The 14,168-nt window shown below is 34.3% G+C and overlaps 1 protein-coding gene across 3 annotated transcripts; it reads left to right on the top strand.

Moving 5' to 3' along the window:
• Positions 1-14,168, top strand: LOC108979203 (receptor-like protein 1). Of its 3 annotated transcripts, none has more exons than XM_035692373.1 (10): positions 1-462; positions 901-1,065; positions 1,178-1,252; positions 1,353-1,514; positions 8,052-8,198; positions 8,826-8,925; positions 9,757-9,815; positions 10,430-10,588; positions 11,075-11,149; positions 11,811-11,916. In XM_035692373.1, the coding sequence occupies exons 1-9, from the start codon at positions 27-29 to the stop codon at positions 11,134-11,136; spliced, it is 1,365 nt and encodes a 454-aa protein (XP_035548266.1). In that variant the 5' UTR covers positions 1-26; the 3' UTR covers positions 11,137-11,149; positions 11,811-11,916. The 3 variants fall into 3 exon arrangements, with proteins under 3 accessions (XP_035548266.1, XP_018805364.2, XP_018805362.1); XM_018949819.2 differs by having other exon boundaries at positions 8,826-8,984; positions 9,657-9,815; XM_018949817.2 differs by lacking the exons at positions 1-462; positions 901-1,065; positions 1,178-1,252; ... (3 more) ...; positions 9,757-9,815; positions 10,430-10,588 and having other exon boundaries at positions 11,079-11,149; positions 11,811-14,168.

Genomic DNA, 14,168 nt, shown 5'->3' with positions numbered 1-14,168 from the left:
CCAAAACAAGCAGATTTTAGATAGAAATGAATATGGGTGTCTTCCAATATTATTTCTCAATGAAGGCTTTGCTTTGGGTTTTAGTGATTTTTGTTCAAACTCGTGAGTACATGGGTTGCTTGGAGGAAGAGAGAGTTGGTCTGCTTCACTTGAAGTCATTTCTTATTATATCCATTCAGCCTCACACTTATTCAGATTATTTTCTTCCTTCATGGATCGACCATGAGAAGAGTGATTGTTGTGGTTGGGAGCGGGTCAAGTGCAACTCCACCACAGGCCATGTGATAGAACTGTCCCTCGACAATTTAATGCAAAATTATTATGATCTTTATTTCTATTACGGAAGGGAGAATTATGAGGAACATTCATGGTTGTTAAATGTGTCTCTATTAGAGTCTTTCAAGGAGTTAAGAAGTCTTGATCTATCCTTTAATGCAATCGATGGTTGCATACCAGATGAAGGTATGTTTTATAATCTTATACTCCAAATTATATATAATATTCTGAAATTCAAATATTATGAATATACTTTTAATTTTAATCTTATTTGTAATAATGCCTTTGCATATCCTTCTGGAAAAGTTTGAATTATTTCAACTAAAAATTCTAAAATTACCTAATTAAGTTGTTACTTTTGTTCGAAACAGTACTAGTTTTATATATAAAAGGTCTTTAATTATAAATACTTATGTAATTTTACAAACTATAATTTTGTAAGTAGCCAGCTAACATTAAAGCATGTGTTTCACTTGCAATAGACGGCCAGGAGATATAAATTGTATTCAGGGTGTATGCAAATTATACGGCTCCACTCAAAGATTCTAAACCCACTCGGATATATATAGATTAATATTCACTCAATCTGTAAACTCTATCTATTTCTTAAGATATATTTTGCAGGATTTGAAAAGCTTTCAACCCTAAAGAATCTGGAAATTTTAAACCTTGGTTACAACTTTTTTGGTCATGACAATAGCCATATTGTACAATCTCTGGGTGCTATCACTTCGCTCAAGACTTTAAATCTTACTAAGAATAAGTTGGAGGGATACTTTCCAGCACAAGGTACGTAATTAAAGTGATATCTTCTATCTAATTATATATTTTAAATCAGAGCATTCATGCACTTACATATCTAATAATCTTACTTTATCGTCAACTTGGATTATTAATGTAGAATTAGTTACGTTGAGAAATTTGAACACCCTGGATATAAGCTCCAATAGCTACAAGGGTACCCTCCCAAATCAAGGCAAGTGCGAGCTTTAATTGATAAATTTATTTTGTTTTAAAAAAGGACAATGAAAAAGTTTGTTTTGTTGCATCTTCCAATAAATTTTCTTAATTTGCAGGTTTCGAAAGGCTAGCGGTACTGAGAAACTTGGAGACATTGATCCTAGATGCTAATGGCTTTGGCTACAGCATCATACCATCACTAAGTAACCTTACATCACTTATGACATTAAATCTTTCAAGGAATTATGATTTGGGAGTTGATGAACGAGTAGTTGAAGGTAATATTCTAGTATTATATATTGTCTTTAATTCCTGATCCCTTGCATGTGTTCGTATTATTAATTCTTGGTCCTTTCTTTTAGTCATTTTTATTTATACCGTTTCTAAATGCATGGATCACTTTTATCCCCAAACTCAAAGGTACTACTGATCTTGTATATAAAATTGTCCCTAATTAATAGAGTACTTACGATTTTAGTATATAATTTTGTACTTATGATTTTAGTAGATCATATATAATAAGCTCTAAAACTAAGTTTGAAACCGAATTAATCCATGGTTTTGATGTGTTTGATGTTTAAGAGAAGAAGGTAAGAAATTAAGAAATGATTGGGATTTTTCTCCATGTAATTAAACTAAATTTTCTAGATCAGATGAATGACGTATAAGCTTTTTTAGCCTTTATATTGAATTTCTTAAATGTACGTGTTCTCCAAACTGTTTCAATTACAGGACTAGTCCTCGTTTTGTTTTTTGATAAATCTGGAATATTCATTAATATCAATTAGAATCCTTACAAATAGAAATCTTATTAAGCCAAATAGCTTGACTTACAAAAGAAGGACAATAGTTCCACCACATCACAATATCATCAACTTCCCAAGGATGTCGTGCCAATCGATGAGCAGCCATGTTGCCTAACCGATTAACATGAACTAGAGCCTCTTGAAAACCCCGCATGAGTCTACGAATATCTTGTAGAATAAAATCAAAATTTGTTAAGAACTTAGATATACCATTCAAAGCATCAATAAGTATAAAACAATCAAATTCTAGCAACACTTTTGGAACACCACATTGAGCACATAGTTGTAATCCTCTTAACAAAACAGTAGCTTCAATAAATTCTACAGAAGAGACTTCCATTTTAGCATTACTACAAGCCACTACTACATCACCATTATGATCTCTAAGAATTACCCCCACCCCAGCAAAATTTTGAGCACTAAAAATAGCCCCATCAACATTCAACATCAAAAAGCCAAGAGAAGGGGGATGCCAAGTCACAACTCTCTACTGATTTTCTTATTAGAAACATCAAATACTTGCAACTGCTTATATTCATGCTGAATACTCAAAGCATTATTCATGACTTCATTGAGGTGCATAGACACCTTCTCGTAAATAAACATATTTCTTCTATACCAAAGCCCCCAAGATATGACCATGAATCTGGCCAATAACTCATCTGCCCCTCTATCCCGAGTAAAGTTTGCCAAATCCCAAAAAGAAATATCAGGATCCACAATATCCAGCTGAGGACAAAAATCCAGTCATACCTTCCTCACATCTAAGCAAAAAAAAAAAAAAAAGAAGCATGAGCAACATTTTCACTTACTTGATCACAAAACACACACTGGTCAGCCTCCAAAACATGTTTTTTCTTCAGATTATGAAAAGTTGGCAGCAGCTCTTGACAAGCCTTCCATGCAAATATTTTCATTTTTTTCAGTAGCTTCAAACTCCACAAACATTTCCTAAAACCTTGATGACTTCTTTCCCTTGAATTCTGATCACCAGATTGAGATTGACTATGCTGAAGCACTCTATAAGCACTCTTTATAGAATCTATGTCATTCTTCTCATGAAGCCAAAACAAAGAATCATCAAAACTTATGGAAACATTCATCTTCAAAATTTGCTGAACCACATTTGGATTGAATAGAGCTCTTAAGGTATGAACCTTCCACCACCCGGTATTTTCATCAATTAGGGACTGTACTCTTAAATGGCCATCATGTTCAGCTTCATCTTGATAGATAGAATGCATATTGCAGTCTGGAATCCATGAATCTTTGAAGACTCTAACAGTTTTCTCATTGCCCACACGCCATCTACACCATTTTGCCAAACATTTGACAGCTTCCTGAATTCCTTTCCACGCATAAGATGAATTAAGACCAACTTTTGCCTGAAATATACTGGTATTTGGGAAATATCATGCCTTATAAATTCTTTAGAGAAGAGAGCCCTCATTCGATATTAGCTTCCATCCTTGTTTGACTAAAAGTGCCAAATTAAACAACCTTAAATCTTTAAAACCCATTCCTCCTCTAAACTTTAAATTACAAAGTTTCTCCCAACTAACCCAGTGTATTTTTTTCCCCGGAGGCTGATTTCCCCATCAGAATTTAGCCATCATTATCTCTAACTCGTGACACTAGGATTTAGGGAACAAAAAATAACTCATAGCATAAGTTGGAATGGACATTGCTACAGCTTTAATAAGAACCTCCCTACCCCTTGAGATAACAGCTTTCCTTTCCACACTTGTAATTTCTTCCACAACCTCTTTTTAATACCCGAGAATGCTTATTTTTTTGATCTCCCAACTATAGGTGGAAGGCCCAAATACTTCTTATACTGCTGAGTATAGCTGCCCCCCAAAGTTGCATAATCTCAGCTTTCAAATTCTCATTCACATTGCCACTAAAGACCATAGAAGTTTTGTCTTTGTTAAATATATTTCCCCGATGCTGTCTCATACTTGTTCAATAAAGAGTGTATCTTTTCATTTGTAGAGACATCGGCTTTACAAAATATGATGCTATCATCTACAAACAACAAATGATTAACTCTAGGGCTCCTCTACTAATTCTAACACCTTCAACCAACTCCCTTCCAACAGTTTGCTTTAAAAGGGAAATAAGGCCTTCAGTACACAATAGAAACAAATAAAGAGATAATGGATCTCCTTGTCTTATCCCTCTACTTGAAATTATATTACTAGTTGGACTTCCATTTACAAGCACTGAAAAAGAGAATGTTCTCACACACTTCATCACTATACCGATCATTCTACTATCAAAACCAAGTGCCTCTATCATTTTTTCCAAAAACACCAATTCCACCCTATCATATGCCTTACTCATATAAAGTTTAAGGGACATAAAGCCCTTTTTTCCAGTTCTCTTATATCTCAGAAAATGTAACAACTCATAGGCTACTAAAATATTATCAGAGATTTCTCTACCGAGAACAAACGCACATTGAGAATCTGAAATAACTTCAGGCAGTACTTTTTTAGTCTATTTGCAATAAATTTTGATAAAAGCTTATAAAGTACATTACAAAGACTAATAGGTCGAAAATCAGCCACTTTAGAAGGAGAGGCTTTCTTAGGAATTAAAATGATGAAAGAGTGATTTAATTTCCTAGGAAACTCTCCAGTATTCAAAGCTGAAAGCACAGAGGCAGTAATTGATTTACATATTCCAGGACAATAATTCTGGAAGAAGAGTGGTGACATCCCATCTAGTCTAGGAGCTTTCGAAAGATGCATTTGTTTGAGTGCGACTTCCACTTTCTCAGCCATATAGGGTTTTAACAGATCATCATTCATTTCAGCATGATTTTTGCCACTACACCACACACAACCTCCCCCAGTTCACTTGTTCTGCAGCTGAGAATAAATTGCTAAAATAATAAGTGATTAATCGATCCATCTGATCTCCTTTAATCCAATTTCCCAACTCATCTTACAACGGCACGATACTATTTGTCCGTCGACGACTAGATGCCTTTGAGTGAAAAAACGTTGAATTACTGCCACACTCTAAGCCACAGCACCTGAGATCTCTGCTTCTACATTAATTCATCTCGCTCAAGCCACTTTTGAACCTCTTCCCTAGTTTCATTATGCTCAAGCAATAAAGGCATACTTGGGTCACTTTCTTGCAACAACTTCATTCTCATCTTTGCATTCAACAATTCCTTCTGAACATGTCTAAAAGAACTCTTATTCCACTTTCCCAATTCCACTGCACAAGTTGCAATACCCTCCATAACACGACACAAAGAAGTAGAACTATCCACTTGTTGCCAAGCCTTCGCAATAATGGATGAACACTCTTTTTCCCCCACTCACATGGCTTCAAACCTAAATAATCTTCTACCTTTTTTCGAACAAAAGTCCCCACTGTATCTAACCACAAAGGGATGTGATCAAAATAAGTTCCACTCCATGCTGAACCATCAGATGCGGATACAACTCACACCACAAATAGTTAGCAAGAAATCTATCCAACCATTCATAAATCAATTCATTCCCTTCCCTCCTATTACTCCAAGTATAACGAGGGCCCACAAAACCCAAATCTCTAAGCTCACAAACGGCTAACACCTCCCTGAACTCCCTGAACTGATTTTCACTCCTCAAATTCCCTCCATACTTCTCAGAGTTCGTAAGAATTTCATTGAAATCCTAAAAATCACTCACGGTAAATTAACACTGCGGCCTAAAAGCTTTAACAAACTCCACACTTCAAACTACAAACTGCAATCGGGATGCCCATACACCCCTGTTAAAAACCATTTTCCTCCATCATTTATAACAACAACATGTATATGGTGGTTTGTGAAATTAACAATAGACACATTAATGTCATCATTCCACAGCAAAGCAAGACCACCATTACGCCCCATACTATCAACACCAAAACAATTATAGAAACCAAACTTAAACTTACAGTAATCCGTTTGCCGAGACTTCAATCTTGTTTCTTGCAAAAAAACAACATCAGGAGCTTCCTTCGTAATCAGATCACGAAGAGTACAAATACTCCGTGGGTTCCCAAGCCCACGGAGATTCTAGTTGAAGAGCTTCACTGGACCTGGTAGGGCTGTTCAACAGCCATCACTGATCTCTTTGGAACCAGTTCTGTCGAAACTGAGCCTGCAATCAGTTTACTTCGAATCGTGTCTTCCTCCAACAACACAAAGCCCTTTCTCTTCTTGCCATGGTTGCCCTTATTTGATGTGCCATTTTGACCCAAGTGTTCTGCCTCTCCCTGATCAGAGCCAATAGATGAAGTGAAACCCTAGCCTTTGGCAATCGCCCCTAAGCACGACTTGATTTTCTCTGAGACTTAAGTTGTAATGGGCAGGGTAAAACTGGCTTCAAAGCTGCACGAGTTGGGCCAAAACCAAATCCCAAGCCCATATGTGACTCATCTAAAATAGCTACTTCAGTAAGCCCATCATCCTCCTTTTCCTCCATAACCGAAACTTTTGCCCCGTCTTCATTGAACTGCTTCTCCAGCACATCAGCCACTATTCTTGAAGCAGCGGGAGCAACAATATCACCCAACGTTGTCAATCCCGCATTTGACTCCAACTCATTAGGTACCAGACTACACTCTCCCATGTTCCCATATAGATTAGATGTAACTGTTTCCACCACAATCAGGCCCTTATCATCGCTAACCTTGCTACTCATCGGAGTAGCAGTCCCAGTTGCCTCAACCGTCATCCTTGGTTTTGTAATGTTCAAAAAACGGGCACCACGCCTCCCTCCAGGATTTGAAAACCCAGTTCTTAGCCATTGGCCATAAGGAAGTTTCTCATGGTCCAAACCGATAGTGTCTACAGTAGTGCACTACTCGTTTAGTGTATGTCCAAGTACTCCACAATAAAAACAAAAGTCAGGTAATCATTCGTAAGAGAAACGAACCCGACATGACTTTCCTTCCCCCATAGCCATACGCTTCCGACGTAACAAAGGCTTCAAAATATCAAGAATTACACGAACCCTCATATACTCCCCCCACTCCATCTCACCCTTATCAAGATCAACTGCCAAAACCTCTCCCAAAGCACTCCCAATCAGATGCCCCACATAACTATTATGAGCCATTAATGACAAATCATATATTCGGACCCAGAAAGGAGCATGAACCAACTCCAGCTTGCTTATGTACCAGGCCATCAAACTCCTTCAAGAAAACCAAATGCTTATCAAAAGTTCAAGGACCCTCCCTCAGAACCTTTGCCTTATCTCGTGCATCTTCAAACTCAACAAGCGTAAACTCAGCATTGAGATCACGAAATCTCACAGTCTTCCCTATCCTCCAAATTTTTCTCATAGTCTGTTTAAACGCTTCATGATTATAATGCTTTCTAATCAAAAGCTTCATAATCAAACAGGTCTCCCCCCGTTCTAGCACTTCGTCCAGTCTACTAGTCTCTACCGAAATCTCTTCATTTTCCTGCTCAGTCAAAGATAAACTCGCATAGAGTTCATCCAGATTTTCCGCCATCCCTTCGACCTCGTATTAGAGACGAAAGAAAAAAATCTCTAGCCAACGAGAGGAGTTCTATACATCTCGACCAGTCCTTTTTACTTTGTTTAATTTATCATTATTTTGTTTTTCCTTTATTTCTTAATAAAATAAATTAATAAATTACCTACAGGTTGGAAAATGTTGTCATGGATGATTGGAGAACTTGGAAATTAATATTAGATCTTAGTTAAAATTATCTAAAAGACACTAGTTTTTTTAATCAATTACTGTGATAAAATCTTTATAGACTTTGAATCTTAGCGACATCACTTTAATTATCAATATTTTTTCAAATCCACTTATTATGCATTTTTAATAAATACATGTATTTTTATTTCTACCTTACACGTATTTCTAAGTACCAAATGGTGTGAGTGGAAAGTTTCTTTTAATCTTTCTTTCTGTTTTCTCCAGTTGGAGGACATTAATTGATAAAAGTTATTTTGTTGTGTCTTCCAATAATTTTCTTGCAAGGTTTCAAAAGGCTCGCCGTATTGAGAAATCTGAAGACATTGAATCTAGAATGGAATCACTTTGAAGACAGCATCATACCATCTCTAAGTGGGCTTACATCTCTTACGACATTGAGTCTTGCGGGGAATAAAATACGAGGTGGTGAAGGTATTGATCATGATAATTAATTCTCATGTACACTCCATGTTTGTTTTAAACGGTTTTTAATATATAATTATGTGAATCTTGAAGTTTATACGGCGTTCTATTACGTACATGTTGTCCAAATACATTCCTAAATATGTGGACATATATTGAATTATTTGTTAGGTTACGTACTATAAGTGACATGATAACAAGAAGTTGACTAAAAACCTGAATTAGTCTTTGTCGTTGGCATTTGAATTAGCATGCGGCCACTTATTATATATGTTTTCTTAATATATGTTATAGTGTAGAGTTGAGGCAAAAGATCGCTAATTTAGGGGATGTAATTTAATTTAGTTCACATATTGACTAATCAATTTATATATAGTATAAGAATGAAATATCAATAATTTCAAAATATTAATTACGTACAGCTTAAATATTAGGATGTTTGCTATATTTGTTTTTTAGATTTTAAATAATATTTGTATTCCAATATATATTTATGATTATTGTCCAAAAGTTTGAATCTTGCTTATCATGTAGTTCATAAGTTCTAAATTATCACTAAATTTATTCAAAATACATTCTAATTGTATTGATTTTTTCTTCAATTCATAATAAAATAAATTAATAATTTAACTACAGGTTCGAAAATGTTGTCAAGATTGGAGAACTTAGAGAAATTAGATCTTAGTGTCAATTTCCTCAACGACACTAGTTTTCTTCAATCAATTGCTGTAATCAAATCCCTTAAGAATCTGAATCTTGCTTGGAATGAGTTGGGCCGATCCTTTGGAACCAAAGGTATTCTGATATTTATGGCAGCCTTGCTATTAAATATTCAATTGGTACTTTAGCTTATTATTATATGTGGACATGAAATATATATTGGATTATTCTTTCATGAGCTTTCAATCTAGACTTTTCCATAGTACTACACGTCATTAATTTATTTGTTAGGTTACGTGTAAGTTGATTAAAAAAGACTTCATTTTTTTCAGGAAACAAAAACTTGAATTAGTCTTTGTCGTTCGCATTTGAAGCATGCATGCGGCCACTTATTATCAATGCTGGTGCTTTCAAGCAATGCTGGTCCACTTATTATGTTTTCTTAATACATGTTATAGTGTAGAGTTGAGGCAAAAGACTAATTTAGGGATGCAATTTAATTTAGTTGAGATATTGACTAATCAATTTATATTATAGTATAAGAATGAAATATTAATAATTTCAAAATAATAAATACAGCTTAATTAGGATTTTTTTTATATTTGTTTTTTAGATTTAAAATAATATTTGTATTCCAATATATATTTATATATGATTATTACGTCATCATGCTGTCCAAAAGTTTGAATCTTGCCTATCATGTAGTTCATAATTTCTAAATTATCACTAAATTTATTCAAAATACATTCTAATTGTATTGGTTTTTTCTTCATTTCATAATAAAATAAATTAATAAACTAACTACAGGTTGGAAAATATTGTCAATATTGGAGAACTTGGAGATATTAGATCTTTCTCACAATTACCTCAACGACGCTAGTTTTCTTCAATCAATTGCTGCAATCAAATCCCTTAAGAATCTGAATCTTGCTTGGAATGACTTGGGCGGATCCTTTGGAACCAAAGGTATGCTGATATTTAGATGATCGATGGCAGCCTTGCTGTTAAATATTCAATTGATTTTTAGACTGATTTTTAGAATGTTGTCCAAATACATTCCTGAATATGTGGATGAATTCAACAGGCAATTAGAATGGGTTGGTTTAATGGGTCCGTCGAATCAAATCCTTTTTTTTTTTAACTCTAATCCATTACAGTTGCTTGTGCTTCACTACAATCTGTCTGTCTAGAGAGATGATATTATTTTATTACTATTATTTCAATAATTCCCGAGGGCTTCTTGCCTATTTCTATGCATACGTATAAAACACCACAATAGACCATACTTCAAACTATAGATTACGAAGAGGGTTTGGTATGTAATATCCTATACACTTGTATTTACATGGGTCTAAAGCTCTTATTCAACTATGCATAACAACTCCATCCAATTATTTTTTCTTTCTATAATTAGCTAAAGCAGTGGTAGTGCTTCAAATACCCTCAAAGAAGCCACCAAAAGTAATGTGTGCTCTGGAGATGGGATTGTAATACATCTACACTTTTTCTTAATATTCATTCTAATTGTATGGATTTTTTCTTTGTTTCATTAAAAAAAATTAATAAATTATTAACTACAGGTTGGAAAATGTTGTCAAGCTTGGAGAACTTAGAGATATTAGATCTTAGTAAGAATTTCCTCAACAACACTAGTTTTCTTCAATCAATTGCTACAGTCAAATCTCTTAAGACTCTCAATCTTCAATACAATGAGTTGACGGGATCCTTTCCAACCAAAGGTATGTTGATTTTTTAGGACTTTATTTGTTAGGTTACATGTACATAATATGTGACATATATAGCATGCATGTTAATTAAAAAAAACATAATTTTTGTGGAAACAATTAACATTACCAGAATTAATCTTTCTCTTTGGAATTTGAACAATAATTTTAATGCATAGATTCGTAGGCTTTGAGATACAAGTAAATTACATTTGTATGTGCTGCTTTGAATCAAATGTCAACATTATTTAGATTTGGACAAGATTTTAAACTTGAATTTCATATTACCTTAGAAGCAAAAAAAAAAAGGAAAAAAAAAATTGAAATGATAAGATTGATTTGATAATCTAAATCTAAATCATTCATGACGTTAAGGCAATGATGGTACTCATTAGTGATAGTAGGGGGTCGTGCAATGGCAGCATGAAATATATTATATCAACAAGTTCTATTATGATATAATTAAAATGAGATCATTTTTTTTAATTTATTGTTATGCAGAGCTAGCAAATTTAAGCAACTTGGAGGTTCTTATCTTGGGAGTTAATCATTTTGGTGGATGACTACCATTGCAAGGTAAGAAAGAGTTATGTCATTTGATGACATGAAGAATTAGTATTCTACGGATCTTTTGCATTCACCACACATGAAGAACACAACGTAACTATGACCTTAATTGGAAATTCCATTGTCAAGTATCCAATGTTTTAACAAGAATATACACATAAAAAGATGAAATTATCAACTTTCATTTAATTGGAGATGCTTAGGGTTAATATTAAGAATGCTCTTGCCTCTTTAGACATATATATTTCTTATAAAATCAATTGTGATTTTTTTACAAAGGTATAATTGATACTGAAAAGCACACTTATAAGTCAAAGTTCAAGAATAAGTATAAAAAAAGTACATAGTAATTAATTGGAGGGAGAAAAACATAAGCAGTCCATCTTTATAGTTAGCTGGTAAACTTGATACCATCTCTCTTGTAGAACTGGCCAATTTAAGCAAGTTAGAGAATTAATGTGGATATCAGTGCAAATTTATTCTTGTGAATTATTTCTCAATTTGTTGGAAAACTACTTTTGCACAGACATTTACACTTTGTTAGAATTACCCTTATGTTCTATAATTACTTATGAATTGACCATTTTTTTTATATTGAACATAAAGGTGATTGGTCTGACCGATTGTTAGAGTTGAGCATAATCAATTTTGATGCTTTTTCTTTTGACAGAATTTTGTGCATTGAAGAAGCTTGAAGTGTTAGATCTATCTTACAATTACTTTGAAGGGATCCTACCTCCATGCATAAACAATATGACATCTCTTGTGGTGTTAGATATTTCCAATAACCAATTTAATGGAATTGCTTCATCATCATATGTAGAAGCCAACCAGACAAGTCTCAAGTACATTGATTTTAGTTATAACCAGTTTGTGGGCATAGTCTCATTCAACTTATTTGCCAATTACTCTAAGCTTGAGGTTCTTAGATTCAATGGCCAAAACAACAAAATGGAAATAGAAACTGAAGGTTCTATGGGGTGGTACCCTTTGTTTCAGCTGAAGATCATTGAATTGTCTAACTGTAGGCTGAACAAGCAGACCAGCAGTTTTCCAAAATTTCTTCATGCCCAGAATGAACTAGATACAGTTACTCTTTCTCATAATAAGTTGAAAGGAAGCTTTCCGAATTGGTTGGTTGAAAACAATACAAGATTACACTTGCTAGATCTTCGAAATAACTCTTTTGTTGGTCAGTTATATTTATCAACATTGATCCACACGAATATGATCTGGATGGATGTCTCAAGCAATCACTTGGAAGGAAAACTTCAAGAAAATATTGGCAAGATTTTTCCAAATTTAGTATATCTAAATCTTTCCAATAATAATCTTGAAGGTAATCTTCCTTCCTCAATTGGTGGGATGCTTTATTTGGAGGTATTAGATGTTTCTTCCAATAATTTCTCAGGTGGAGTCCCAAGAGAATTAAATACAGGTTGCTTGTCATTGAGTATTTTGAACCTTGCTCACAACAGCTTCAACGGTGCAATTTTCATTGGGACAAACCAGGAAGTTCTGCAGATGAATGATAACCAATTCACAAGTATCACACCAGTACATAATTCAACAATTCACCTATCATATTTAGATATCAGCAACAACAGAATTTCAGATACTATCCCCCGATGGCTTGGGAACACGTCATACTTGAGAACTCTTGTTATGGCTGACAATAGTTTTTATGGTCCGATCCCATGTGAACTAAGTATGACAGGTACGTTAGACCTTTCTCATAACTTATTTACAGGATCGTTACCTTTTTGCTTGAATCTACCAAAGCTTGAGCACCTATATTTGCAAGGGAACAAATTCACAGGATCAATACCAAAAGTTCTTTTCAATTCCACATCTCTTTTAACATTGGATATTGGAGATAACAACTTTACAGGCAGCATCTCTGTTGAAATCAAACAACTTCAAAGCTTAAAAGTACTTTTGTTGAGTAGCAATCATTTCACTGGTATAATTCCGAATCAGTTGTGCTTGTTAAGAATGATAAGCATAATGGATCTTTCCAAGAATACTTTTTCTGGGACCATACCACAATGCCTCCATGACATATATTTTGGGAAGACAGCGGCACCTAGTGTTGACTATTTTAGTGGAAAAGTTGATCATATTGGTTGGGGTATAGAACCAACTTACACCTATAAAGGTTTCTCAGATTGGGATAGTAACTCTTATCGATATCTTAAATATGTTGATGTAGAAGTGGAGATCGAGTTTGTAACAAAATATAGGCATAGTTCTTATAAGGGTTCTATCCTTGGTTACATGTCTGGATTGGACTTGTCATGCAACAAACTAACAGGTGGCATCCCATTAGAATTGGGACAAATATCTTCATTGCATGCACTGAACTTATCTTATAATCAGTTGACTGGTACAATTCCTGAATCATTTTCAAAGTTGACTCCCTTGGAAAGTCTAGATCTCTCTCATAATAGTTTGAGTGGAGAAATTCCTTCAACACTGATTGATCTAACCTTTCTTGAGGTATTCAGTGTGGCCAACAACAACTTATCAGGTAAAGTTCCAGATATGAAAGCACAATTTGCAACATTTGAGAAAAGCAGTTATGAAGGAAACCTATTTCTTTGCGGACCACCACTAGATAAAAGTTGCGGCAAAGTAGATGTGTCATATCCAACACAACCACAGTCTTCAAATGCAAGTGACAAAAAATGGTATGAAGTAGATCCTGTGGTCTTCCATACAAGCTTCTTAGTAACTTACATCATTTTCTTTTTTAGTGTCATCAGTCTTGTTTATATTAATCCTTATTGGTTGCAAAGGTGCTACAACTTGATTGAAGATCTCATATTTGATGGTTATTATTTTGTTATTTGGAAGCTTAAAAAATTTCTATGTATGTAGATACACTAACTTTCTAGTAGTATCTTTAATGATAGTAACAATGGTCAATTATCAATGAATTTATTTTTAATAATTAGTTATTGGACTGAAATGTGAAGGAGGTAAATTAGTGACTTATATACTCGTATTACTATTATATATTTTATTT

Source organism: Juglans regia, chromosome 7, assembly GCF_001411555.2.
Source record: "Juglans regia cultivar Chandler chromosome 7, Walnut 2.0, whole genome shotgun sequence".
Lineage (NCBI taxonomy): Eukaryota > Viridiplantae > Streptophyta > Magnoliopsida > Fagales > Juglandaceae > Juglans > Juglans regia.
Note: the sequence above shows the minus strand (reverse complement) of the source record. Positions and strands in the feature narration are given on the sequence as shown.

Coding starts and splice junctions, on each gene's coding strand:
- LOC108979203 (XM_018949817.2), top strand. CDS start 11,894: ATGACATCTCTTGTGGTGTTAGATATTTCCAATAACCAATTTAATGGA.